This window comes from Manis pentadactyla, chromosome 6, assembly GCF_030020395.1.
Source record: "Manis pentadactyla isolate mManPen7 chromosome 6, mManPen7.hap1, whole genome shotgun sequence".
Classification (NCBI taxonomy): domain Eukaryota; kingdom Metazoa; phylum Chordata; class Mammalia; order Pholidota; family Manidae; genus Manis; species Manis pentadactyla.
The window spans coordinates 98,237,765-98,265,651 of record NC_080024.1 but is presented as its reverse complement, the minus strand read 5'-3'; the positions used below and the strand labels follow the sequence as shown (position 1 = coordinate 98,265,651).

General features: G+C 42.1%; 1 protein-coding gene across 3 annotated transcripts in view; it reads left to right on the top strand.

The window, feature by feature from the left end:
• RNF125 (ring finger protein 125) overlaps positions 1–27,887 on the top strand; it is a 47,932-nt gene that overhangs the window by 1,708 nt on the left and 18,337 nt on the right. For all 3 annotated transcript variants that reach the window (XM_036885648.2, XM_057503978.1, XM_036885637.2), the window contains exons 2-4: positions 13,747–13,900; positions 17,017–17,111; positions 19,196–19,286. In XM_036885648.2, coding sequence (XP_036741543.2) covers positions 13,747–13,900; positions 17,017–17,111; positions 19,196–19,286 — 340 coding nt within the window. The remainder of the gene's footprint in view (positions 1–13,746; positions 13,901–17,016; positions 17,112–19,195; positions 19,287–27,887) is intronic.

Sequence of the window (27,887 nt, the reverse complement as noted above, 5' to 3'; positions counted from 1 at the left end):
CCTTAAGCTTAGTGTAACTTTAATGTTGGGCCAAAGACTGCGCAGTCGGTCTGGAGACTCCTGTAGTTCTGACCCGGGCCCCTCTGCTATGAGAGATCGTTATCTGATTTGAGATTGTTTTCCCTGGTCTACATTTTGAATGCTGTAACTTAACTGTTTGCAGTGTTTTCGCTTCTGCTAAACGATAGTATAAATTTGCAAAATGTTAAATGCCGTGTTTAATCTTTCTCTTTGTGAGAGTGAATAGGAAACCAGCAACTGGAAAGACAGTCATGAAGTAGCACAAGGGCTGGACAGATCGCCTTCCCTCACTCCGCTGTTCTTTGTTTTGACAAATCTGTGTCCATTGTTCTGGCTGTGGGCAGAACTCCATGCTTCTCCCTTTGGCGAACGGGCGCGGCCCCTCCCGCTTTATAACCGTTAACTGGAGCCCCTTCCGCATCGTGGTGAAAGCTGCTAACACCATTTATACTTCCTAAATGAGTCACCCTCTTCCATTGGACTTGCACTGGAAAATGAAGAAATGCAAATGCAACCTGTTACCCCATATCGAAACTAATTTCCAAACTTGTTGAACTAGGTTATTTATACTACTTTCTGTTTATAAACCTATTTCAAGTCCAGTGACAATACCTTGAATGAATATGCACCTAGTGATTTATAAATTGTTATGATGCAGTAGAACAGTGGGCTTGATAGAGAGCAGGGTCTGAAATTCAGCTCCTGTTACTCAGCTGTGTGATCACCATGTTGCTTCATCCCTTTTTTTAATTGTATCATTGATAGACAATCTTATATTGGTTTCCAGTATACAACACAGTGGTTCACCAGTTACCCACATTATTAAATCTTCTCCACAACTAGTGTAGTTACTGTCTGTCAACATAGGGAGATGTTACAGAATCATTGGCTGTATTCTCCGTGCTGTACTACCCTCCCCGTGACCAACTTATATTTTGATTGAAAACTTTTGTGCCCTTTATCCACCATCGCCCTCCCCATCCACCCACCCAGCCCCTCCTCAGTGTCCATGAGTCTGCTGCTGTTTTGTTCATTTTGTTTTGTTTTGTTTTAGATTCCACAAATAAGTGAAATCATATGGTATTTGTCTTTCTCTGCCTGGCTTTTTTCACTTAGCATTATACCCTCTAGGTCCATTCATGTTGTTGCAAATGGCAGGATTTCATTCTTTTTTTAGGGTTGAATAATATCCCATTGTGTATATATAGCACATCTTCTTTATCCATTCCTCTACTGATAGATACTTAGGTTGCTTCCATAAGTTGACTATTGTAAATAATGCCATAAATATACTTATACACATAGGGATGCACATATCTTTTAGAATCAGGGATTTTATTTTCTTTGGGTACATTCATGGAAGTGGAATTACCAGGTTGTATGGTATTGAACAAAATGCTTAATCTCTTTGATTTCAGTTTCTTCATTTGTAAAATGGGGTGAGTAATGGAATTTTTATGAGTACTTAAAATGTAAAAGTAGCCTATAATAAAGTCTCAAAACGTAGTTTCTATTTCCTTTAAAGTCATTCCACAAAGCAAAAACCCATGAATGGTATTATTTCTTATCGTTGTATTTCCTCCGGAATAAGACGGCCACAAAAGATAGGTTTGTGACATTTCCAAGATATGACATTTCCAGATGGCCTTGCTTTTAGCCGAATTCTTTTTCTTTTGATATATTTTAATTTAAGAAGTTCCATTTTAATGTTCTGACACTTTAAATCGACTTTATTCATATGGCTGTATCAGTTGTGAAAATAGATTTGGGGAAAAGGCTTCCTACCTCTGCCTTATCTTCTATTATTGGTGAGCTGGAAAAAAATAGGTAAGTTGAAGCTGTATAAATGGAACTGAGAGAAAATATGATTTACATTTAAATATTCAAACAAATGTATTGTCCAACTGGATATGGTAGGTTCAGGAGGAGAAAGAAGTCAAAGGTAACTTCCAAACGGGTAACAGAAGTGTGCAGAGTTGAGCTCAGGAGGAAGTCCATGAACTCATGTTGGGCCTGTTGAATGTATAGCAGCCTGATAGGGGGATACCCAAGCAGAGACATGCCCAAGGCACCAGGCAGAGTGGGTTTGGGGAAGGGATCAGAGCTGGGGCCAGGGGGAGTTAGCTAAAAGGGCCAAGAAACTGAGGATGGGCCAGGAGAGCTGAGTACAGCCTGGAGCTTATTCCAAGGTACAGAGAGCCACACTCCACTGAACTCGGTTGGGTTAAATTGCTTCAGGTCACAGAATTTGCCTGATTTTTGAGATGAAACTGTTGAGGATAAGTCTGAAGTGCTTTTGGGTAAGTGGATCAGAATGTTCCATTTGTGGTCAAGTGTGAGCAGTAGAGCCTGAACCAAATTAGTGGTTCTGAGGGTCCGAGAGTTTCCTGATGGGTTGTCAACTGACCCAGCAATATAAGAGCTTTCGTTCTTTTTTTTTTTAATAATGTAGTGTATTTTTATTTTTTATTGGGGTATAATTGACATATTATAATATAGTTTCAGCCTGTACAATATGATTTGGTATTTGTACATATTGTGAAATGATCACCACAGAAAGTCCTGTTAACCTCTGTTACCAGAGTTACACTTTTTTTCACTGTGGTGAGAACTTTTAAGATCTACCCTCTTAGCGACTTTCAGACGCGCAGTACAGCAGTGTCACTGACGTCTCCACACTGAGCTCTAGCCCTGCAACGTGATGCAACGTGACTTTATTCCTGGAGGTTTGTGCCTTCTGACCCCTTCCTCCACGGTGCTTTCATTCTTACAGGAGATGTGTATTCCCAAAGACTTCTTTTGTAACCTAAGATTAAAGCTGCTTATCCTTTTATTTATCAGAGATGTTTATTACCTACTTGTACATCACCTATTAGTGAGGGTTCTCCAGAGAAACAGCCAAGAGGAGATAGAGATAAATGGAGAGAGAGATTGATTGTAAGGAATTGCTTTACATTATTGAGGATAATCTCTTTACTTAAAGCCAGTTTATGATGGATGCTAACCACACCCACAAACTACCTTCACAGCAACACGTAGGTAAGTCTTCCACTAAGTAAATGAGTACTTAGCCTAGCCAACTTGACACATAAAACTAACCATCCCATCCCTAAAATGGTTTTTTAAGGGTTATTATAATCTGGTGATCAAACCAAACATTAGTTTGTTACCGGGCTTTACTAGCAGATCCTTCAGAACCCTAAGCAGTCTGACTGTTAGGCACCCCTGCACACACATATGTGTTGCTTGTGCAGACAGTGGGAATCCATGCAGTTTTCTTTAAAGTCAAATCCTTGTTCGTTTAGCTTCTCATCTTTTTGACCCGTTGGGGGTTGTTTGGTCAGCTCTGCTATTGTATGGGGTGCATTGAGCAACTGATCTGGTAAGCATGTGCCTTTGCCGAGTGCACAGATACAATGCTCTCCTTCTGGAACTTGTGTTCTCATATTGAAGATGAGCAACAGGCAAGATGTGAGTGTTAAGTATATAGTTTGTCATACAGTGATGGGTGTTAAGGATTAAAAAAATAAGGCAACAAAACAGGATAGAAAGTTTATAGGGGAACTGCAATTTTAGGTTAATTAGAGCTTCTCAATTATCTGTTGTAAAGAACCAGCTTTTTGTTTTGTTTTAATTTCTAGCCCATCACAGATCAGTACTTCTGCAAAATAAAAAACATATTATGGAAAAATGAAATATAAAACATCAAAGATATACAAAATAAAAGCCCTCCTTTAAAAAATAATTATTAGGCTGCTCTCTCTCTCTTTGTCTCTGTCTCTCTGTCCCCCTGCTCTCCCTGCTCTCCCTCCTCTCTCTCCTCCTCTCTCTCTCTCTCTCTCTATCTCTCTCTCTCTCTCTCCCCCTCTCTCCACTCTCTGGGGAAGCCACTCTCTTTTTCAGAAAATAAAGTCTATTGCGTGGGCCCGTGTCTCCTGAGTCATTCTGGGTAAGGAGGGTCACGGCGAGAAACCCTTTCACTGACCACAAAAAAAACTTCTAAATCCCTGGGCTCTGCTAGAGGGACAGAAAGGGGCACCTTCTAAAATAGGGCTTTGATGGAACACTTCAATATCATAAAAACGGACAAGAGAAAGTAAAGCAAGGGAAATATAGCAGGAAATCAGAGAACAAGTCACAACCACCAACTAAAGAAAATCCTCCCCTACAAAATAATGATAAACTGAAGAAAAGTTTAAGTTCACACTCTAGGCAGAATTAAGAACACTCAGTCATTTGAAGATAAAAATCGACTCTAAGTCAGAAATGCAAAGTACATAGAAACCAGGATAAATAAAAAAGTTGATTGAAACACAGGAAAGAAATGGAAGAAAAAGACAAAATTATTTCAGGGATGAAGAATAAATTTTAAAGTGCCTGAATGAAAATAGACTAATGGAAATTTAATGAGGGGTTTGAAGAGAGACAGGAAAATAATCAAGAAAATAAAAGTGACATAAAGAAGTCATGTGGGCCTAAAGGGGAGGCAGATTTTTACTTCTGCACTCAGGGTTTTTCAGCTGGCCCTGAGAACTAAACTGACATAAGATGGGTTAACAGGAGAAGAAGATATAAATCTATGTAAGTTTTATGTGGCATAAAAGTTTTCATAAGGAATGAAGGTGCAAAGGAAAGATGGGACCTACATGCTTTTCTAGTAGGTTGAACAAAGAGGCTATTGTGGAAAAGTAAATTGTGTGAAGAGGCTAAAGGAAGACAAGAATTATTTTAACAAGGTCTGATTGGATAAAATTTCTTTGTTCTCAACTTCATATCCTTGCTGATAAGAATGTTTTCTGTGGTTCAGGATTTCTTTCACTTGGTACTTTCATCTGCTTTTAAGAAAAAGAAAGAAGGTAAATTGTTTTCCTTTCTATTTGCTGCTTTTCAAGTGACTTTGACTCAAAATAATCTTTATGCCATAGTGACATATTTTGGGATGCCATATTGTCACCCTTCAGGTCCAAAAGAAAGTATTGGGTATGAAAAATAGGCAAAGAAAATGTAATTTTAAAAAATTTATCAGAGTCCCTAAAAGTAAGTAAAACTAAGCATGATATGGAGCTAATACTTTAAACTGTAGAAAAAAAGCAAACAAACAGAAAACAAAAAAAAAGAAAAAGAAAAAAATAATTATTAGATTCAACAGACATGAGAGTTTGATGTCAGATTCTATACAAGTTTCTTAATACTTTTCCCGATTTCTCTACTTAATCAAGCATGAACTGTTTTTAAACAGAGCCACATTTTGTGCAGCCTCTGTCTAGAGGAAGGTAGAGGGTGAGGATGCTAGTTTGAGTGGAGCAAAGTGAGGGGCAGTTGTATGGTGTGTGGGGCCATTTTTTTCCAAGAGCTGATTTTGAGCAGAGTCCTGGTGTGGGCGGCCGTGTTAAGGGTAGACTGCAGTGGGAAGAGCAGGACCAGGAGAGAGGCAGGAGGCTGCTGTAATAATGCAGGCAGGAGATGGCAGGACCAGCATGGGGGGCATGGAGGTGGTGCAAATGGCAGGATTTTAGCTGTGCCTGGAAGTGCAGCCAACGGGATAGACTCAGCGTGGAGTGTGGGGAAGGACGAAAAATCCAGGGCGACTGCAAAGGGCTTGCCTGAGCAAAGGCTGAGGCTGCCTTGACTGAGGTGGGAAAGGCCGAGGGTGGGGAGGAACAAAGTTTAGTCAGTTTAGTCAGAGGGTCAGTTACTGACAGGCCAAGTCTGAGATGCCCAACTGCTGATTGGCAGTTGGGTATGTGAGTTCAGTTCAGAGGGTATGGGCTGTAGTTAAGTAAAATTGGACTATCAACATGACTTGATATAAATCCATGATCTGGATGGGCTCATTCAGGAATAAGTTAGAAAAAACTAGAAGTCCTAGGACTGAGCTGTGGTGCACACCAATGCTCAGAAGCAAACCACCTGGTGTCCTGGAGGTCGAGTGAGTGCGTGCAGGGAGTTTTGAGGGAAGAGGAATCTGCTGAATACAGAGCTGCTTAGAGGTCAAGTCAGTGAAGCCTGGGAACTGGCCGCTGGATGCAGTAATGTGGAGGCTGTTGGTGACCTTGAGAAGAGCCACTGCAGTGAAATGGGGGGCTCTGAAGGCCTAACCAGAGTGGGTGCATGAGCCAGTTAGAAAACAGAGTTGGGAGTCAAAGAGAAGGAGAAAAATCTGACCAATACCTGGGAGAAGTGGAATCAAGAGAGTTTTCTTTTCCGAGAAGAGAGAGAATGGAAAATGCTGTTGGGAATGATCAAACAGTGAGGCAGAATTTGATGCACCAGAGGGAGGAGGGAGTTTGAGGAGCAATGCCCTTGAGGAGGGGAGAGGAGCTGGGATTTACAGCGGGGCCCTTGGCCTTAGCTGGGAGGATGGACAGTTCATTCATCCATCAGGATGCAGAGTATTAAATGGGCACAGATGCAGGTAGTTGAATTGATGTATTGGGAATTTGTGGATCTGATTGCAAATGATCATTGACGTTCATTTTGACCTGTGATTTGACTTTAAGATGAAGCTTAGCTATTTAACCACGAAATACCCAGGCCCCTGATGCTAAAACACGCATGTGGATAGCATACTTCCTTCTCCTAGTGTGCTTATGAGTGGCCTTAAAGAGGATGGTTGGAGTGTTTGGTGCCATCGAGGTCCAAGACCCTTGAGAACGCCACCGTCATAAAGGAATGCCACTCTTCCCTGGGCCTCCCTGCAAGCTCTGCGCTCAGCAGTGTCAGGTGTCAGTGGGATGAGCCAGCGACTCTGGGACAATGTGTAGTTCAGATACTCGGGTGACACTGCCCAGGTGGGGCTGCTCTGCATGGTACCCCCAACCCATGCTTTGTGCTTGTGGTTGGGGCTCATCTGAGTAACAGAGAGGAGTCCCATGGTGGTGTTTCCACTCCATTTTTTTTACAGGGTTATTCTTCTCTTCCTGTGTTACTGAGAATTTCAGAAAGACATAATTAAGCTGGCCTGAAATATGCCTCCTCTGGTGGTTGAACTGCTCTGTGTTTACTTAGCAACACTGGTGTTGTCCTGGGCAAATTAAATATTAGGGATCTATTAAATGATGTATCATCTAACAAACAGAACCGAAATAATGTAAAAGATTGAGTTTTCTGCCAAGATTCTCCTTGGACCAGCAGCAATGCAGAATCTCAGGCTTCATGTCAGATCTACTGAATCAGAACCTGAATTTTAACAAGATGATTAGGTGGGTTAGATCCACTTTAAGGTTTGAAAAACACAGCTTTAGATGACCCTCTTCAATTGACAGTAAGAAACCGTTGATAGCGGTGTTTGAAGGTTATAGAAAGGCACCTTCTAAGACTTCAGGTTAAAAGAAATGAATATTCCTTAGGGAGTTTAATTTAGAATCAAGGCATAATGGAGCATATAGACAACAGTCAGTGTTTGGAGGCTGAAGGACTCCCAGGATGGATAAGGAGTGTAGCCTAATGGGATACAGAAGCATGTCTAAGGAAATCTTGAGGGGCTGTGCAAGGCCTGGCCTGCACTTGGGCCCCACCATGCTGATTCATCCTTGGCAAGAGGGAGTGTGTGTGTTGGGGGGGTGTTTATTGCCCTTTACTGGAATATTTTAGACTGAGACTCTTATGGTCACTTAAAATAACAATAGCTACTCCCCTTATTCTATCTACATTTTCAAGCTCATGAAGCGGCTCAAGATGTTCATTTGGCTTCACTTTGGTGTCCCACTGTGAGGCAGCCTGGCATTGAGAACATAAATTAAATGTTAGACTTGCCACATGTTGCCAGAGGCTTCTTCCACAACTGTATTTGGGAACCACCTCTGGATACTTATTTTGCTGTCTAGCCCCAGGCCCCATGGATCCTTTTCCTAATGCATTCCTTTCCTCTTTGAACCTCCTGTATATAGGGTTCAGTTTTACTGCTTAAGATTGGGGCCGTAGTTTTATTGAGTGTCTCCAGCAGCCCTTTCCCCATTTCCTGTCAACACTTTTGCTGACCTCTTCATTACAAGGGTTTTATTGCCAATCACTTAATTTAGGGACCTGGAAAGCGGTTAATAAAGTAACCAATGGGAGCAGGGAAATTAAGTTTCCAGCTAGTTCTTAGAGTGTTGAGTCATTATCTAGTTCCTAATTAATTTCTTATGAGCTGTAAACTCAACGGGAGTTAGCCCAAGTGATGTAAATGAATGTGGAGGATGACCACCTCGGGAAGGGGCTCCACCCTGTGCGGCCTTGAGGGGATTGAGTCCAGAGTTGCCAGAGACTGGCTTTTCAGGAGAAACCAGAATTTCGGGTTTGTGTGGGAAATCTGATTTTGCAGCAATGGTAACTCATGCAGAACTTCAGAGTGATCATGTGTTTTATGATTTGTCATTCTCCACTACCTGATAGAGGTGGGGAGCAGAGTAGACAGATCGGAATCCCCTATCTCCTTAGGGTTGTGTCCATTTCCATCCCTGTGGTTCTTCCAGAAGGACCCAGCATTCTTATTTATTACTGGGAACTTTGGGCCCTGCCCAGAAAATTTTCCTTTGGGCGATTCCTCATAATGGATTTGGTCATTTCAGTTTACTGAGCAGCTCCTATGTGCCTGGGGCTCTGTAGGTGGGCAGCCTATGAGGTCTGAACGGTTCTCTGCTATGTATGTCTGTGGTCTCCCTGCAGTGCTCTGACTGACCTGTTGTCACTGGGGCATTTTTATTTTGTTGTATCGTGGTTCCAGCTTTCTTGAGCTGATTCAGCACAAAGCGTGCAGGCTGATGGGTGGTAGTGATTGCAGTCCTGTAACCACCACCACAGACAAGACCTAGAACAGCTAGTTCCATTACACTGAAAAGTCCCTCGAACCCTGTGTTGTCTGCCTCTGCCCAAGTCCTCCGCCCCCGGCACCCCGTCAGTTTAGGGATCATACAGGAAGTAGCCGTCTGTGTTCTGTGTCTCACTGAGCATACTGTCATTTGCTATGTTGTCAGCTTTTTTGCCTCTGATTCCAGAATAAACCCTCTGTCTGTCCACTTACACCGTCTGCTGCTACTCTGCTGCTCCAGGCCCTCACCCTCTCTTGAACCCACTCTTACAATGGGCTTCGACCTGGGCCCCTCCTGGAGGTTCCTCTGCTCTGTGATCCATTCCTCCCACGGGAACCTGAGGGATTCACATCACGTGAGTCACATCTTGTCACCCTCTGGTGCCTTCTATCGCTCAGCCGTGGCCTCACCTCCCCGCCCCTCCCCAGCGACTGTCCCGGGGCCCACATGTCAGCCACACTGGCTTCCTGTCCCTCAGTGAGATGGCCCCTCTTCTTTGTACCTTTTGCTGTCGGCTTGGGAAACCATTCCCAGACTGGTGCCTTTAAATACCATCTCGGGGACCACCCATCTCCCTGCCCCCTCTCCCAGCCCACTCTATTTATATCATCAACTATTTTATTCTCCTCACAGCATTTGTCATTTGCCCTCTGTTACCTTGCAGCTTCCTCTTTCCTCATCTAGCACCCAGAGCACAGGACCTGGGGTGCCCCGCAGTTTCCTCTCTGGTGTGGCCAGCCCTGGCTGGCAGTGGTCATAAGCTATTACTAAAGTTTCCCCCGTGAACGAATGCTTCTACCAGTGGGTCTGAGGGGACTTATACAGATTTACGCACTCTCATAAAGTCTCACCATAACCAGGAATGAACTGTTCTTGCCAAATGCCACACAAAGTTCATGTTTTGAAAGTTTTATATTTTCTTTTGTCAGCCTTTTATTATATTTTCAATTGTTCCGTGCTCTTTAGAATTATTTAAATACATAATCATAAATGTTGTGTAACCTTACACTGAATTCAGATATCCTTAAAAATATTCTTTAAAAAATGTTTTCTTCTTCACATAACTTTCTGTTAAAAATGTCAGGTATCTCATCCTCCAAACATTTCCCTTCCTAATTTTCCGACTAAATTCTTCCTGGAAGTGAAGAAAAGTTAAGTCCTATAAAGTGGTTCATTTTCCCTGACATTTTATTATGAACAATTTCAAACATACAGCTAAGTTGAAGAATCATACCATGAACATCCATATAGCAACAGCCTAGATTCTACAGTTGTAACTTGCTGTATTATCTTTTTTATCTCTCGCTTTATCGCATACCTTTCATCTGTCAGTCCATCTCATTTTCAGATGCATTTCAGAGTAGGTTACAAGTCAGCACACTCTATCCCTTCTCACATCAGCACATGTGTTAATCATAGTTCAATATTTATTTGTCTGTTTTAAGGTAAATTATACATACATGAAAGACAGCCAACCTAGATGTACCATTTACTGTGTTTTGACAAATGTTCAGCCCAAACCCTTATCTAGATACAGAGTATTTTCACTGAGTCCAGATAGTTCTCTCCTACCCCCTCCCAGCCCAGCCCTGTCCATGAACCCCATAGGCAGCCATGTTGTGACTTTTTCCTGCTCAAGAACTTTATGTAAGTGGAGCTGGACAGGACATGCTCTGTTGTGTCTGGCTTCATTCACTCACTGTGTCTTTGAGATCCATCCATGTGTTGCATGTGTCAGTAAATTTTCTTTTTTATTGTTGTGTAGTATTCCATTGTAGGAATATTCCATTTATTTGTTTTCTTGTTAATGAACACCTGAGTTATTTCCAGCTTGGGTATATTATGAAAACATTCCTTATGAATATTCTTGTACAAGTGGGTATGTTTTCATTCCTCTTAAGTAAATACAGAGGCTTGGTGTTGTGGGACCATGGGGTGCCTCTATGTTTTGTGTTATAAGAAACTCCATTGGTGGTTGTAGGTGATTAACTTTAAAAAAAAATTGTTTATTGTGAAGGTAATATGGTTAATAGAGTTCAACTTAAAATTTGACAATGAAAATACCCTCCTTCCACCACATACCCACTCCTTCTTTCCAGTTCCCATTTTTCCAATAGGTGGGTAAATACTGTTGTTTTCTTTATCCTTCTAGATGTTTTGTTACAGCTGCAAAACCTACAAGTCACTGATACTGTATACGCAGTTCTTTATTTTGCTTTCTAAGAGGTGTTGGTTTTGAATTATCTTCTTTATGTGCCTTGCTATATAGCTTATATATATATTCATTGGCCCTGTGTGGAGTCCAATTAGACAGTTCATGAAATACTTGGTCACTTAGATACATCTTATGCTAAGGTACTAGAGCTGGGATGTTAAGTTTTCCAGTTCTCATGATGTGAATTTATGACTGTACCTTTACAGGGAGAATTTTAACTACCCATCTTTTTGAACTCAGCAGTTCTGTGCCTGATTCTGCCCCCCAGAAAGAGAGACGTAAGCTGCAGTCACATCCAATTCCTTCCCTTATTTGTAAAACTTAAAAAAGTCATGGCTTTTATATAGTCATGGCCAGAACACCTGAGTCTTGATGTGTTTTCTCCATTTAATAGTCACCCTTATTAATTGAGTGTAGCTGAGTGATTGATCTACCAGATTTACAACTGACATTCTCACATGATGCAGTAAGTCTATCTAATGCTCCTTTGACCGTGTCATGCCACATGCAACAGCATTGTATATATGGGGTGGTTGGGGATGGGGAGGATAGAGGGAACTTGTTTAAAAAATGCCTAAAGCATACTGCTTTTCATGAGTTTCTGCCAGGCACTTCCATGGCCACAGCTGTCAACTGCAGTTACAAAAACATGTGCAAAGCTTTTGCGCAATGACAGCAGTAATGTGCTCTGTGCGAAGCCCACTGGTTTATACAGATATATCTGTGATCTTACAGTTGCGCTGTGTCTGCTTGTCCCTGGGAGGGGTGGAGGGGACCGTGAAAAGCCTACAAACTTTGCACCCCTGAGACCGTCGGAAGCACCAGCACCTTCCAGCTGTGTGCTTGGGAAGTGGCTGCTCCTCCGAACCTGCGCTGGGCATCATCAAGCGAGAAGGAGGCAGAGCAGCCTTCTGGTGTTGCCATGGGAGGCCAGGGAGCTCTTGTCCCCTGGTGTCCAGCCCTGGGCATGGCACCATATTAACCTGTTTGTTTTGGCATAAAACTCAAATGAGTTGTGAGGAAAAGGGGAGGATGTTTATTAACAAAAGCAAAGTGTTGCCTACTTACTCCTAAATTGCATGAACAGGTTACGCCTGTCAGAATCAGAGGTATTGTGTTAGAAGTGTTAATTGTAAGTTGCACTTCTGTACCACTTGTAATAAATACCCGTCAGGAGTACACTCGGGGACCCAATGCTCAAGGTCCCCGGGAGACGCAAGGGGAGGCTGCCTTAGAATGTACGGCTGACCCAAGGCAGAGAAGAGTGAAACAGAGGGGCGGCCACGCCTGCTGGTTCTGAGAATACTGCCCTCCGGGCAGCGCGCTGGTGGGAAGGAGGGCGAGCTGCTTCAGGCCAGCAGGTTCCGGCATGGGCTGTACATGTGACCTGCCGTAGTAACTTAACCTTTATTACCTCAGCTGCCTCATCTGTGAGTGGAAATAGTGATCTTTCCTAGGGGTTTGCTGGGGTTAAATTAAGTAAGGTATGTGGAAGTATTGAAACATTTGTAAAAAAAACAAAAAACAGTGTATCAAGGTTGAAATCATATCAAATAAAACTTTACCCAAGAACAAAAACAACAAACACACCGGAAGACAAAAGGGGCAGGAACCCGGCAGGTGGGGGGCCTCACATGGAGCAGGACCGCCCCGCCCGTTGCTGCCCGGTGGGTCTGTCTGCAGTCATGTTCCAGCGAAGGCGCCCCGCCGTCAGCCGGGACCGCGGGCACCTGGACTGGGGCCCCGACCAGCAGCTCCCGGGAGAGGGCGGCTCCTGCAGAGCAACACCAGGTGCCTTTGCAAGGAGAGGAGATGGATGCCCGGCAGATGCGTCAGGGACAGTGCAAGCGCCAGCGTCCTCTCTGTGCCTGAATTTGGTAGCAGGTACAGGAGACAGTATCTTCATGAATCAATAATGGCTAACATATCACTTTGAAAAATTTCACTGGACTGTGTAGCTATGATATATGAACTTTTCATTTTAAAAGGCTTAACTTTTGCCATGCATTATACTCCCAAACAGATATTATCTGCTGAGTACTTCGAGAGCTATGATATCATCTAATGTGTATAGTCTATCTAAGTGTTCATCTCAACTTCTGCCTGCACTAAGCTTTCAACAGCTATAAATAGGTCAGGATTTCCTGTGAATTCTGTTGATTATGTTAACATTTTACCATGATCGTCTTTAACTAAACCAGAGAATACATTTCTTGACTTGGAGGACATTTCTAAGAGTGGGGATTTTAATTAGATAATTTTCTGTATCTGGGGATGCCTTTAAAATTGTTTTAGAAAGACATACATTGTGTCTGGTATTTTTACCTCCTCGACTTTCTGCTATTTTCTTATCTAATACACAAAATCTCACAGATCAAAGACCTATTTTTCCCAAAAAATCTGGGTAAAACAGGATTAAAGAAAGGAAAGGACAGAATAGTTATCCTTTGCATTAGAATTTTAATTCTGTTTGTAGGAATGGTCTTTGACCACTTGATATTCTTTTGTTTAAATGCAGTGAGAAGACGGGACCCCAAAGAGGTGTTACTGGGTGGGTGAGAGACACTGGCAAGTGTAGGATGGAAGCAGACCTCTAACCTGGCAGGACAGTCACAGAGTGCAGGAGGTCCTTCAAAGACAATGCAGGCAGATGAACACGCTGGTGGCTCCCGTTCGCTTTGCAAGGGAAGTGATGTGCTCTTGGTCTGTTTTCGGTAGATTCTGCCGCTCCTGCCTCACCACCAGCCTGAGGAGCAGTAAGTGGACGTGCCCCTACTGCCGTGCCTATCTTCCTTCAGAAGGGGTTCCTGCAACTGACGTAGCCAGAAGAATGAGGTCGGAGCACCAGGACTGCGCTGAGTGTGGCAGCCTGGTACGCGACCCTGCCTGCGCGCCTAGCCGGAGGCTCACCTGCCTGGTTAATTGTTAGGAAGCTATTCAGTTAACCTGTCCTTGGACCTCGTCCCACCCTGACTTTCTAAAGTTCATGGTCTCTGCCTCTCCCCTCCCTCTCCTCCAGTTTCACGAGTGCAGGCTGTGGTAAAATCGTCACCTGACTCCTTCCGTGTCCTAATTTTTCAAGCAAATGTTGTCATGGACCACCTCCATTTCCTGTCTTCCCATTATTCCAAGACTCCCTATTACGTAGTGTCCATTCCTAAGGCTCCCTTGCAGCCCACCAATGACAAGCCGCCCTATGAAATCCAGTGGCGTTATTCCAACTGTGTTCTGGACTTCGCAGTGTTTATTGATTGCTGGGTCCATGTGGCAGTTTTCCTCCTTTGACATTGGTCTAGCCTGGTTAGACCCTGTGAGGTCTTGGAGGCCTGGAAGGGATTCTAGATTTTATCCTAAATGCAATAATGATTCTAGAGAGAGTGTAAGCTTTTGACTGGGTTTATGTTTTTAAGCTGTCATTCTAGCATGTGCCAGGGGATGGTTTGTAGGAACAAGAGCAGGACTGGTGAGGCCAGTGGGCCAGATAAGGAAGCTGCATTAGGGCAATGGCAGAAGATGGGGAAGGAGAGGCTTCGCGGTGTAGTTAGGAAAGAGAATTGAAGGAACCAGTAACTGAGTGGATGTGAGGGTGAGTGAGAGTGGGATGTCAAAACTGTCTCCCTGGTTGTCTGACGTTGAGTAGGTGAAGGTGCTGATCTGGGGAACAGATTTGTGGAAGAATCCAAAGTTGTTTTAGACACATGAAGCTGGAATTACAAGAGGGAGGATATTTAGGGAAACCAATCTAGAGACCAAAAGAGAAATTCTGTACTGAGGGTCTAAATTTTTTTAGAGAACCTTTCTAGATTGTTAATCTAAATTATGTCCACCTAAATTAAAGCCTGTACTTTCTCTCAGCACCCACAAAGCTTTCTCTTTGTACCATTTGTCACCATTTGTAATAATGCTTTTGTGATTTTTAAATTTAATGTCAATCATCCCCATCAGGTTTGAGTTCCATGGGGAAAAGGACAGTGTCTGTTTTATTGGCCACAGTGTATCCAGCACTTTGAAAAGGAACTGGCACATCGTAAATGCTTAATGCATTTTTTGAATATTTACATGAGCCGCACGAATCCACCTTGGCTGCCAACCATGGGATTTAGGTGTGGTCTTTGGAGTCAGACATCCTGGGGTCAAACGCTGATTCTCTTATTCACTGTGATTTGGGCACGATGTGAATCTAAGTTTTTGTTTACCTCTTTATAAAATGAGGAAACAGTGTTCATGTTACAGGATAGTTGCAAAAGTAAATGATAAAATATGCATGGCTTTTAGCACTGTCTGAAACATAATGTTCAAAATCAGTAGCTTTTCACGTTCCTAGTAGCCAGCAGTAGCTTATTTTTACTTGGGTATTTTTGTCATGATATGAAAATCAACTTGCACAAAATCAAACTCGTCAAGTTATCCTGTCATCCAGTTTCTATCCCACCTTTGGCGCCTGTCAGAAACAAAAACATTCTGTCAGTTTTCCTGGGTGGAAATCCCCTGCCTTTTTCACCCCTCATTTCTGATTATTCATGAGAATTTTGATTTTCCCTTTGAGGCATTTCTTCTGCCTGCCTGTTCGTTTCTGTGCTGTCCCTCTTGCCAGGAATACTGCCACCCCTTCTAGAGCTGTGTTAGTCCCTTCTTACTCTTCAGAGCCCCGGCAGATGTTCCTCCCGTGAGGTCTGGCCTCGGAGCTCCAGTCCAGTGTCACACAGCTTCTGACTCCCTGTCTGAAAGTCTTCTTTTCCGTCCCCCAGCAGACGGGGAAGCACCTGCAGAGAAGCATGGCGGCTTCGGTTTCTCCTGTCATTTCTCTCAGCATCTTATATAATTTTATGTGTGTTCCTGAGGGGACACTCTGAATTCATTGATTCATTTGTCAGTATATTGTCCCCACATTGCTAGTTTATGTGAGAAACGCTTGCTTTGTCAAGGAGTATAAAGGGGAAGAAAGGTGCTTTAAGCAAAAGCATGAAGAGATGAGAGGGCAGGCCTGGGCCAAGCTGGATGTCAGAGATTGCCAGCAGTCTGTTTTAAGACTTCTATCGAGCTTGGTCCTAGTTTTACGCTTTTAGATGGTTATTTGTAGGGCGAGGATGTGTTCTTACTTTCCCACCTGATTTTATTTTTGCCTTTTGTTAAGCAGTTATAACTGTTTCCTTGACATGGTAGATTTCACATTTGAGGTTTGACTTCCCTAGCTGGGCTGACCACCCCGGAGCGGGTGGGCGGGACGGCCGCCTTACCGCAGCTGCACTGCGCTTCCTTTAGCACAAGATCTTATCAGTTTCTAATGAAACGTTTAGTAGAATATGTGTTATTTAGCAACAGATCCCTCATGCTTAGGACCTCCGAGTGTGTATCTGGAGGAACAGGGCTCTTTGTTCTGACTTTAAAAGATGAACTGCACATGCTGCCCTTTATGTGTGTTCCTAACGGGGCCGTCAAGTGTGCTGGGTACCGTGAATTCATGGGATACTCCCGAAGGCACCGATGCTACGGTCACCCGCGTTCCCTGGGCACCTTTCCTTGTACTAGTACAGACACATCCAAGCTCCACCCATTCATTCTTTGTATCTCTCTCTGATTCCTCCTCTCTGTCTCTTCCTGCCTGTTTTTTCCTTTGCTTTCTGTCATTAGCATTTCCCTGTCCCCTTTCTCCCTCAGTTGTTTCCATCGCCCATGTAGGTAACAGCACCCAGAAAAAGTGAACTTGAGCTAACATATATCTTTCCACTTTAAAACACATATGCTTTCTGGGAGAACTAAATTCAACAACTCAACATTTGGGTCTTCTAAGTATTAGAGAAACTTAAAAGTAGCATTAAGCTTAATGATGGCTTGGCTGTTGTACCATCATCATGAAAGCATTGTTTCAGGTGACTGACCCCACATGGTCACCTGGCTTGAAATAACGAAGTACCAGGGCTGGGTCACACAAGACCTCCCTGAGCCCTTTTCCAACAGTGAGTTGATCTTGAATCTACTTTCATGTAGGTTTGCCTCAGTGAAATGAGGGCGCACATCAAGACTTGTCAGAAGTACATAGAGAAGTACGGACCACTCCAAGAACTCGGGGAGACGGCAGCAAGGTCTGTTTCTGTATGGTATCGTTCTATGGTGATTTGATGCGCCTCTGCAGAATTTAATGGACTGGAAAGTCTAACATTTTTATAGTGAGAATAGGTGTGTGGTTATGTTTAGGCTCTTAGTGAGTACCTGTTACTGGAACTCACTTGTTAATAGCAGTAAGCAGGAAGGAATTTTGCTCTATTTTAAAAACTTTGCATGGGGGGAACCAAGGGAACACTGAAGAGTTACGGAGACTTCCTCGGACAAGTTTGTATTAGGAAAGACCCAAAAATAGAATGCAGAACTGTTTCTCCGCTAGGCTCTGTTTTCTAACCGGCTGCTGAAGTTGATCACAATCCAGAGGGGTTCGTCTGTTACTCTTCGGCCCACTTCTCAGTCCCCAGCCCATTGTCTCTCATTCTGCCGGCTCCTCTTGAGAAGGCTGGCTCCTTTTCTGGGTATATATGTTCTAAGGAGGATGAGACCGGTGGCAGGCCTCCTGAACCCTACATCTCTCTGGGGGGTCATCTTCAGGAGGTGTAATGATGGATACTGATCATTAGCTTTTCTGTTCTTTTCTTTCTTTAAAAGAAAAGAAACAAACCTGGGTCCTCCCTATCCTGATGGCCAGAGTAAGTGCACAGATTGGAGTCTCTGTCTTCCAAAGGAAAAGGAACTGATCTGTATTCTTCTCATAGGCTGATGGCTTTGAACCTGTCGAATGCGCTTATAAACTCAGTTCTCCAGTAGTGGTGCTCGGTAGGAGGGGGTTTCTTCCTCTTGAAGAAAAGTGCTAGTTCTGCTTATTTAAGTAAATATACTCAAAATATAACTTAAATTTTCTAACCCAAAAGTCTAAACGATTGCCCCCCCATTCCTTTTGATTAGCAAATCAGAGATTGTAAATATATCTGTTATTGTAGGATTAGCTTTATACCATGACCCTATAAAATTTAAAGGAGTATTTTAGTCTGGATTCTGTTAAAAGGTTACGGGAATGGGAAGGAAGGGTAACAAATGGGTTGAGAAAGTGTGTGGGTTTAATTGCAAGGTTGATATACTCTATGGAAATTTAAAAATACAGGAAAGCTAATTTAAACCCTAATTTCTGCTAGTTACAATTAAATAAAAAAGAACTAAAATAACAGAAAATGAGAAGGGTTGTTGATTAATCAGCCTTACATGGCAGATTAATATTTGCATTTAGTATTTGCATTTAAGATAGAAATCTTTGCTTTGTAAAATAACTTACTAAATGATTCAAATTTTAAAAATTCTTATACAGGGAGCTTGCCTAGACTACAAGTCTTGGAGAAAAGGAAGTTATAAATATGATGAAAAATGAGCAGAAAATTCCATGCCTCCATATTGTCCCTAAGAATTAAGGCAGAACTGTCCAACAGAAATATAATGCTGAACACATATGTAATTTTAGATTTTCTAGCAGCAGCTACACAAAAAAGTAAAAAGAAATGTGAAATTAATTTTTAATATATTTTATTTAACCACATAGAGCCTAAGTATTATCATTTGAACATGTAACCAATATAAATTATTAAGATATTTTACTTTTTTTAAAATATTAAGCCTTTGAAACTCAGGGTTATTGTATATACCCAGCACCTCAGTTTGGACTAGCTGCATTTCAAGTGCCTAGACTCATGGCTAATAGCTACTGTGACTGGACAGCTCGGGTGTAAGGGGCAAATGCTGCTTCCAGACATCTGCAGCTACATATGCTAGTGGATCTGGAGAACAGAGAACACCCCACTCAGATGTTACCTGCATTAGGAAAGGGAGGAAGAGGGGACGGGATGGTAACCTAGGATGGCTGGGTCATGTGACCTTCAGTGTCTCTAATGGGTGTTCACGGTGTGCCTGGCTTCCAAAGAGGGTAAAAGGCTTCAAGGATGCCCTGTTTCCCTGCCCTGTGCCTCTAAGGACACACACTTTGATTTCTCATGAGAAAACACGTAGGTACCAAGACTGTTTCAGGATGCGAAAAGCAACGTCAGATGAGGACTGCAAACCATATGTGCCTAGTTTTCACCTCGAGTTGGGGGCCAGCCATCGCAGTAATGTTTGTATTCTCTGCGATTCCCAGGTGTGTGTGCCCGTTCTGTCAGAGGGAGCTGGATGAAGACAGCCTGCTGGACCACTGTGTGACTCATCACAGATCGGAGAGGAGGCCTGTGGTATGGACTCTTGCTGCTATACGTCTCCGCCGTGTCTACAGCCCACATGTATTAGGAAGTCCCGGTGATGGGCTTCAGCTCCTAGATGTGTTACAAAGGATAGTGTATGTCAAGGTCATGGTGATTCTGTGACTATTAACGATACTCGAAATGTTGAGCTGAAACTGGTAAGAATGACATACTAACTGTGGTCATGTCCTAAGTGAGAAACATTTTTTTAATAGTGCAGATAGGGTTAGAAGTGAAAAGTAGAAAGTTACTAATCTTCACTAGTCAATCTATTATTTTATTTCATAGTCTGAATACTGTATATATTGCTCCTCATTTCCTAGATCCACTGTGAATACTGCCTTTCCCTGTCTCACCCTGACTTTTAGTGGTCCTTTTCTGTGTGGCTTTTATAATTTTTATTTCTGGGTGGTTGTGAGGTAAAGCAGGGTGGTGGGTGAAAGGATCTTGCCGCAACCCTCCTTACCCCAGAACAACTCATGAGACATGGGCCCACGCAAGAGATTTTATTAACTGAAAGAGAAAATGGCTGCCCCCAGAGAGAGGGAGCAGCAGCTCGTGGGTGAGGAAGCGCGTTTTTTGTTTTTTTTTTTTTCTTTCTTTCTTTCTTTCTTTCTTTCTTTCTTTATATTTTTTAAATAATTATTTTTTATTGAAGGGTAGTTGACGCACAGTATTACATTACATTAGTTTCAAGTGTACAACACAGTGGTAAAACATTTATATACATAATTCTAGGTTCCAGCTATCACCCTACCAAGCTGTTACAATATCTTGACTATATTCCTTATGCTATACATTACATCCCGGTTACTTATTTATTGTACCATTGGAAGTCTGTCCTTTTTTTTTTTTTTTTTTTTTGTGAGGGCATCTCTCATATTTATTGATCAAATGGTTGTTAACGACAATAAAATTCTGTATAGGGGAGTCAATGCTCAATGCACAATCATTAATCCACCCCAAGCCTAATTTTTGTCAGTCTCCAATCTTCTGAGGCATAACAAACAAGTTCTTACATGTAGAACAAATTCTTACATAATGAATAAGTTACATAGTGAACAGTACAAGGGCAGTCATCACAGAAACTTTCGGTTTTGCTCATGCATTATGAACTATAAACAGTTCAAATATGAATACTCATTTGGTTTTTATACTTGATTTATATGTGGATACCACATTTCTCTCTTTATTATTATTATTTTTAATAAAATGCTGAAGTGGTAGGTAGATACAAGATAAAGGTAGAAAACATAGTTTAGTGTTGTAAGAGAGCAAATGTAGATGATCAGGTGTGTGCCTGTAGACTATGTGTTAATCCAAGCTAGACCAGGGCAATAAAACATCCACATATGCAGAAGATTTCTCTCAGAACAGGGGGGGTGAGGTTCTAAGCCTCACCTCTGTTGATCCCCAATTTCTCACCTGATGGCCCCCCTGCGACTGTGCCTGTCTTAGGTTGTTCCTCCCTTGAGGAATCTTACCCGTCTCTGGCTAACCAGTCATCTTCCGGGGCCATACAGGGAAATGTGAAGTTGGTAAGTGAGAGGGAAGCCTTATTGTTTGAAAAGGTTAGCTTTTTACTTCTTTGCATATTTATGCCCTGTAGCTTCTATGCCCAGCATTTGTCTTGAGGTATCTTTACCACTTGGAAGAATTATGATACTCGGTGAATTTGATATGAGGCACGAATTCTATTTAAGGGTTGTAATTAGGAAGGAAGAAGAAAAGCTATAGAAGTAGCAGGCGGAAGAAAACATGGGAAGATTGATTATTTCTGTGACATATCTTCTTGTAGAGTAACTTCAGCATGGATAGGTTTTAAACTACTAATTAAATTGTGCACACACATTAACATAATAGGAGTATAGTTACATAACCAAAGCATATCTGTAATTACCAGCCATCTCCAGTGAAACCAAGAAAACCAGTTAGGCACCTTAGGCATTTGTGAAAACTTATCTATGATATGGTGGATATTGTCCAACTGAACTTGAACAGTCTGAGAGAAATCAGACAAATTAAAACAACCCATTCCTGGGGGCTGTTCACATGCCATATGTTCTTTTAACAGTAAATAGTCTGTAGTTGTAAGACTTTGGAGCGCTACAATTTGCACTTCTCCAAATTCTTGGTTGAGTTCCAACAGTATAGATCCAGTCAAATTTGTTGTTTTACTGTATGCACAGGCCAGCTTAGATATCTCCTTCCTCATTCCCATGGCAAGTCCAGGAACTGGTGGGATGAGTGCATCTACAGCTGTAACAGTGCGTGGATCTTTGTTGGGGTTTTTTGATGATCATCTTCTGGCATGAGTCTTCCAGAGAGTGCAGATGTTGGAAGTTCTTTTTCATATCGTATCTTAGTTCATTTTCGGGGTAGCCCAATTAGGCTTTGATCCTCTGTATAAACACAAACAGACCCTTTGCCTACACTTTTATATGCCCTTTATACAATTGTGTAGAACCCATTGGAGGTTACCACACAGGCACTGCCCTTTTTTTTTTTTTTTGCTTTGTTTTTGGTATCACTAATCTACACTTACATGACGAATATTATGTTTACTAGGCTCTCCCCTATACCAGGTCTCCCCTATAAACCCCTTTACAGTCACTGTCCATCAGCATAGCAAAATGTTGTAGAATCACTACTTGCCTTCTCTGTGTTGTATAGCCCTCCCTTTTCTCCTACCCCCCCATGCATGTTAATCTTAATACCCCCCTACATCTCCCCCCCCTTATCCCTCCCTACCCACCCATCCTCCCCAGTCCCTTTCCCTTTGGTACCTGTTAGTCCATTCTTGAGTTCTGTGATTCTGCTGCTGTTTTGTTCCTTCAGTTTTTCCTTTGTTCTTATATTCCACAGATAAGTGAAATCATTTGGTATTTCTCTTTCTCTGCTTGGCTTGTTTCACTGAGCATAATACCCTCCAGCTCCATCCATGTTGCTGCAAATGATTGGATTTGCCCTTTTCTTATGGCTGAGTAGTATTCCATTGTGTATATGTACCACATCTTCTTTATCCATTCATCTATTGATGGACATTTAGGTTCCTTCCAATTCTTGGCTATTGTAAATAGTGCTGCAATAAACATAGGGGTGCATTGGTCTTTCTCAAACTTGATTGCTGTGTTCTTAGGGTAAATTCCTAGGAGTGGAATTCCTGGGTCAAATGGTAAGTCTGTTTTGAGCATTTTGATGTACCTCCATACTGCTTTCCACAATGGTTGAACTAACTTACATTCCCACCAGCAGTGTAGGAGGGTTCCCCTTTCTCCACAGCCTCGCCAACATTTGTTGTTGTTTGTCTTTTGGATGGCAGCCATCCTTACTGGTGTGAGGTGATACCTCATTGTAGTTTTAATTTGCATTTCTCTGATAATTAGCGATGTGGAGCATCTTTTCATGTGTCTGTTGGCCATCTGTATTTCTTTTTTGGAGAACTGTCTGTTCAGTTCCTCTGCCCGTTTTTTAATTGGGTTATTAGTTTTTTGTTTGTTGAGGCGTGTGAGCTCCTTATATATTCTGGACGTCAAGCCTTTATCGGATGTGTCATTTTCAAATATATTATCCCATACTGTAGGGATCCTTCTTGTTCTATTGATGGTGTCTTTTGCTGTACAGAAGCTTTTCAGCTTAATATAGTCCCACTTACTCATTTTTGCTGTTGTTTTCCTTGCCCGGGGAGATATGTTCAAGAAGAGGTCACTCATGTTTATGTCTAAGAGGTTTTTGCCTATGTTTTCTTCCAAGAGTTTAATGGTTTCATGGCTTACATTCAGGTCTTTGATCCATTTTGAGTTTACTTTTGTATATGGGGTTAGACAATGGTCCAGTTTCATTCTCCTACATGTAGCTGTCCAGTTTTGCCAGCACCACCTGTTGAAGAGACTGTCATTTCGCCATTGTATGTCCATGGCTCCTTTATCAAATATTAATTGACCATATATGTCTGGGTTAATGTCTGGATTCTCTAGTCTGTTCCATTGGTCTGTGGCTCTGCTCTTGTGCCAGTACCAAATTGTCTTGATTACTATGGCTTTATAATAGAGCTTGAAGTTGGGGAGTGAGATCCCCCCTACTTTATTCTTCTTTCTCAGGATTGCTTTGGCTATTCGGGGTCTTTGGTGTTTCCATATGAATTTTTGAATTATTTGTTCCAGTTCATTGAAGAATGTTGCTGGTAGTTTCATAGGGATTGCATCGAATCTGTATATTGTTTTGGGCAGGATGGCCATTTTGACGATATTAATTCTTCCTAGCCACGAGCATGGGATGAGTTTCCATGTGTTAGTGTCCCCTTTAATTTCTCATAAGAGTGACTTGTAGTTTTCAGAGTATAAGTCTTTCACTTCTTTGGTTAGGTTTATTCCTAGGTATTTTATTTTTTTTGATGCAATTGTGAATGGAGTTGTTTTCCTAATTTCTCTTTCTGTTGGTTCATTGTTAGTATATAGGAAAGCCACAGATTTCTGTGTGTTGATTTTGTATCCTGCAACTTTGCTGTATTCCGATATCAGTTCTAGTAGTTTTGGGGTGGAGTCTTTAGGGTTTTTTATGTACAGTATCATGTCATCTGCAAATAGTGACAGTTTAACTTCTTCTTTACCAATCTGGATTCCTTGTATTTCTTTATTTTGTCTGATTGCCGTGGCTAGGACCTCCAGTACTATGTTAAATAACAGTGGGGACAGTGGGCATCCCTGTCTAGTTCCCGATCTCAGAGGAAATGCTTTCAGCTTCTCGCTGTTCAATATAATGTTGGCTGTGGGTTTATCATAGATGGCCTTTATTATGTTGAGGTACTTGCCCTCTGTTACCATTTCGCTGAGAGTTTTTATCATGAATGGATGTTGAACTTTGTCAAATGCTTTTTCAGCATCTATGGAGATGATCGTGTGGTTTTTGTCTTTCTTTTGTTGATGTGGTGGATGATGTTGATGGACTTTCGAATGTTGTACCATCCTTGCATCCCTGGGATGAATCCCACTTGGTCATGGTGTATGATCCTTTTGATGTATTTTTGAATTCGGTTTGCTAATATTTTGTTGAGTATTTTTGCATCTACGTTCATCAGGGATATTGGTCTGTAGTTTTCTTTTTTGGTGGGGTGTTTGCCTGGTTTTGGTATTAGGGTGATGTTAGCTTCATAGAATGAGTTTGGGAGTATCCCCTCCTCCTCTATTTTTTGGAAAACTGTAAGGAGAATGGGTATTATGTCTTCCCTGTATGTCTGATAAAATTCCGAGGTAAATCCATCTGGCCTGGGGGTTTTGTTCTTTGGTAGTTTTTTGATTACTGCTTCAATTTCGTTGCTTTTAATTGGTCTGTTTAGATTTTCTGTTTCTTCCTGGGTCAATCTTGGAAGGTTATATTTTTCTAGGAAGTTGTCCATTTCTCCTAGGTTTCCCAGCTTGTTAGCATATAGGTTTTCATAGTATTCTCCAATAATTCTTTGCATTTCCGTGGGGTCCGTCGTGATTTTTCCTTTCTCGTTTCTGATACTGTTGATTTGTGTTGACTCTCTTTTCTTCTTAATAAGTCTGGCTAGAGGCTTATCTATTTTGTTTATTTTGTCGAAGAACCAGCTCTTGGTTTCATTGATTTTTGCTATTGTTTTATTCTTCTCAATTTTATTTATTTATTCTCTGATCTTTATTATGTCTCTCCTTCTGCTGACCTTAGGCCTCATCTGTTCTTCTTTTTCCAATTTCGATAATTGTAACATTAGACCATTCATTTGGGATTGTTCTTCCTTTTTTAAATATGCTTGGATTGCTATATACTTTCCTCTTAAGACTGCTTTTGCTGTGTCCCACAGAAGTTGGGGCTTAGTGTTGTTGTTGTCATTTGTTTCCATATATTGCTGGATCTCCATTTTGATTTGGTCATTGATCCATTGATTATTTAGGAGCGTGTTGTTAAGCCTCCATGTGTTTGTGAGCCTCTTTGCTTTCTTTGTACAGTTTATTTCTAGTTTAATGCCTTTGTGGTCTGAAAAGTTGGTTGGTAGGATTTCAATCTTTTGGAATTTTCTGAGGCTCTTTTTGTGGCCTAGTATGTGGTCTATTCTGGAGAATGTTCCATGTGCACTTGAGAAGAATGTATATCCCGCTGCTTTTGGATGTAGAGTTCTATAGATGTCTATTAGGTCCATCTGCTCTACTGTGTTGTTCAGTGCTTCCGTGTCCTTACTTATTTTCTGCCCAGTGGATCTATCCTTTGGGGTGAGTGGTGTGTTGAAGTCTCCTAGAATGAATGCATTGCAGTCTATATCCCACTTTAGTTCTGTTAGTATTTGTTTCACATATGCTGGTGCTCCTGTGTTGGGTGCATATATATTTAGAATGGTTATATCCTCTTGTTTGACTGAGCCCTTTATCATTATGTAGTGTCCTTCTTTATCTCTTGTTACTTTCTTTGTTTTGAAGTCTATTTTGTCTGATATTAGTACTGCAACCCCTGCTTTCTTTTCACTGTTGTTTGCTTGAAATATGTTTCTCCATCCCTTGACTTTTAGTCTGTACATGTCTTTGGGTTTGAGGTGAGTTTCTTGTAAGCAGCATATAGATGGGTCTTGCTTTTTTATCCATTCTGTTACTCTGTGTCTTTTGATTGGTGCATTCAACCCATTAACATTTATGGTGACTATTGAAAGATATGTACTTATTGCCATTGCAGCCTTTAAATTCGTGGTTACCAAAGGTTCAAGGTTAGCCTCTTTAGTATCTTACTGCCTAACTTAGCTCGCTTATTGAGCTGTTATATACACTGTCTGGAGATTCTTTTCTTCTCTCCCTTCTTGTTCCTCCTCCTCGATTCTTCATATGTTGGGTATTTTGTGCTGTGCTCTTTCTAGGAGTGCTCCCATCTAGAGCAGTCCCTTTAAGATGTTCTGTAGAGGTGGTTTGTGGGAAGCAAATTCCCTCAGCTTTTGTTTGTCTGGGAATTGTTTAATCCCACCGTCATATTTGAATGATAGTCGTGCTGGATACAGTATCCTTGGTTCAAGGCCCTTCTGTTTCATTGTATTAAATATATCATGCCATTCTCTTCTGGCCTGTAGGGTTTCTGTTGAGAAATCTGACGTTAGCCTGATGGGTTTCCCTTTATAGGTGACCTTTTTCTCTTTAGCTGCCTTTAACACTCTTTCCTTGTCCTTGATCTTTGCCATTTTAATTATTATGTGTCTTGGTGTTGCCCTTCTTGGATCCTTTCTGTTGGGGGTTCTGTGTATTTCCGTGGTCTGTTCGATTACTTCCTCCCCCAGTGTGGGGAAGTTTTCAGCAATTATTTCCTCTAAGATACTTTCCATCTCTTTTCTTCTCTCTTCTTCTTCTGGGACCCCTGTAATACGGATATTGTTCCTTTTGGATTGGTCACACATTTCTCTTAATATTGTTTCATTCCTGGAGATCCTTTTGTCTCTCTCTATGTCAGCTTCTATGCGTTCCTGTTCTCTGATTTCAATTCCATCAATGGCCTCTTGCATCCTATCCATTCTGCTTATAAACCCTTCCAGAGTTTGTTTCATTTCTGCGATCTCCTTTCTGGCATCTGTGATCTCCTTCCGGACTTCATCCCATTTCTCTTGCGTATTTCTCTGCATCTCTGTCAGCATGTTTATGATTCTTATTTTGAATTCTTTTTCAGGAAGACTGGTTAGGTCTGTCTCCTTCTCTGGTGTTGTCTCTGTGATCTTTGTCTGCCTGTAGCTTTGCCTTTTCATGATGATAGGAATAGTCTGCAGAACTGGGACGAGTGACGGCTGGAAGGACTTCCCTTCTTGTTGGTTTGTGGCACTCCTCTCTTGGGAGAACAGCAACCTCTAGTGGCTTGTGCTGCGCAGCTGCGCGCAGACAGGGTTTCTGCTTCCTGCCCGGCTGCTATGGAGTTTATCTCCGCTGTTGCTGTGGGCGTGGCCTGGCTCGGGCAGCTACTCCAAAATGGTGGAGTCGCGTTGGAGCAGGAGCTGCTGGGAGGCTATTTATCTCCGAAAGGGGCCTCCCTGCTCCCTGCAGCCCAGGGGTTAGGGTGCCCAGAGATCCCGGATTCCCTACCTCTGGATTAAGTGACCCGCCCTGCCCCTTTAAGACTTCCAAAAACCACCCGCCAAAACAAAACAACGACCACCAAAAAAAAAAAAAAAAAAATTTTTAAGTTAAAAAAAAAAAAGTCTTTAATTAAAAAAAAAAAAAAAAGGTGGTTGTTCGTTTTTCTTTATTCTCCTGTGCCAGCCTCAGGCCTCTGCTCACCGGTCTTTCTGCCCTGTTTCCCTAGTATTGGGGTCCCTATCCCTTTAAGACTTCCAAAAAGCGCTCGCCAAAACAAAACAGCAAAAAAGCAAAAAAAAAAAAAAATGGTCACGCGCTTTTCTTATGTCCTCTGGCGCCCAGCCTCCAGTGCCCGCTCACTGTTCTTGCTGCCCTGTTTTCCTAGTATCGAGCGCCCTGCACTCTGGCCCGGATGGCTGGGGCTGGGTGTTCGGCAACCCTGTGCCCCGTCTCCCTCCCGCTCTGCCTATTCTTCTCCTGCCGGGAGTTTTGGGGAGGGGCGCTCGGCTCCCGCGGGGCCGGGGCTTGTATTTTACCC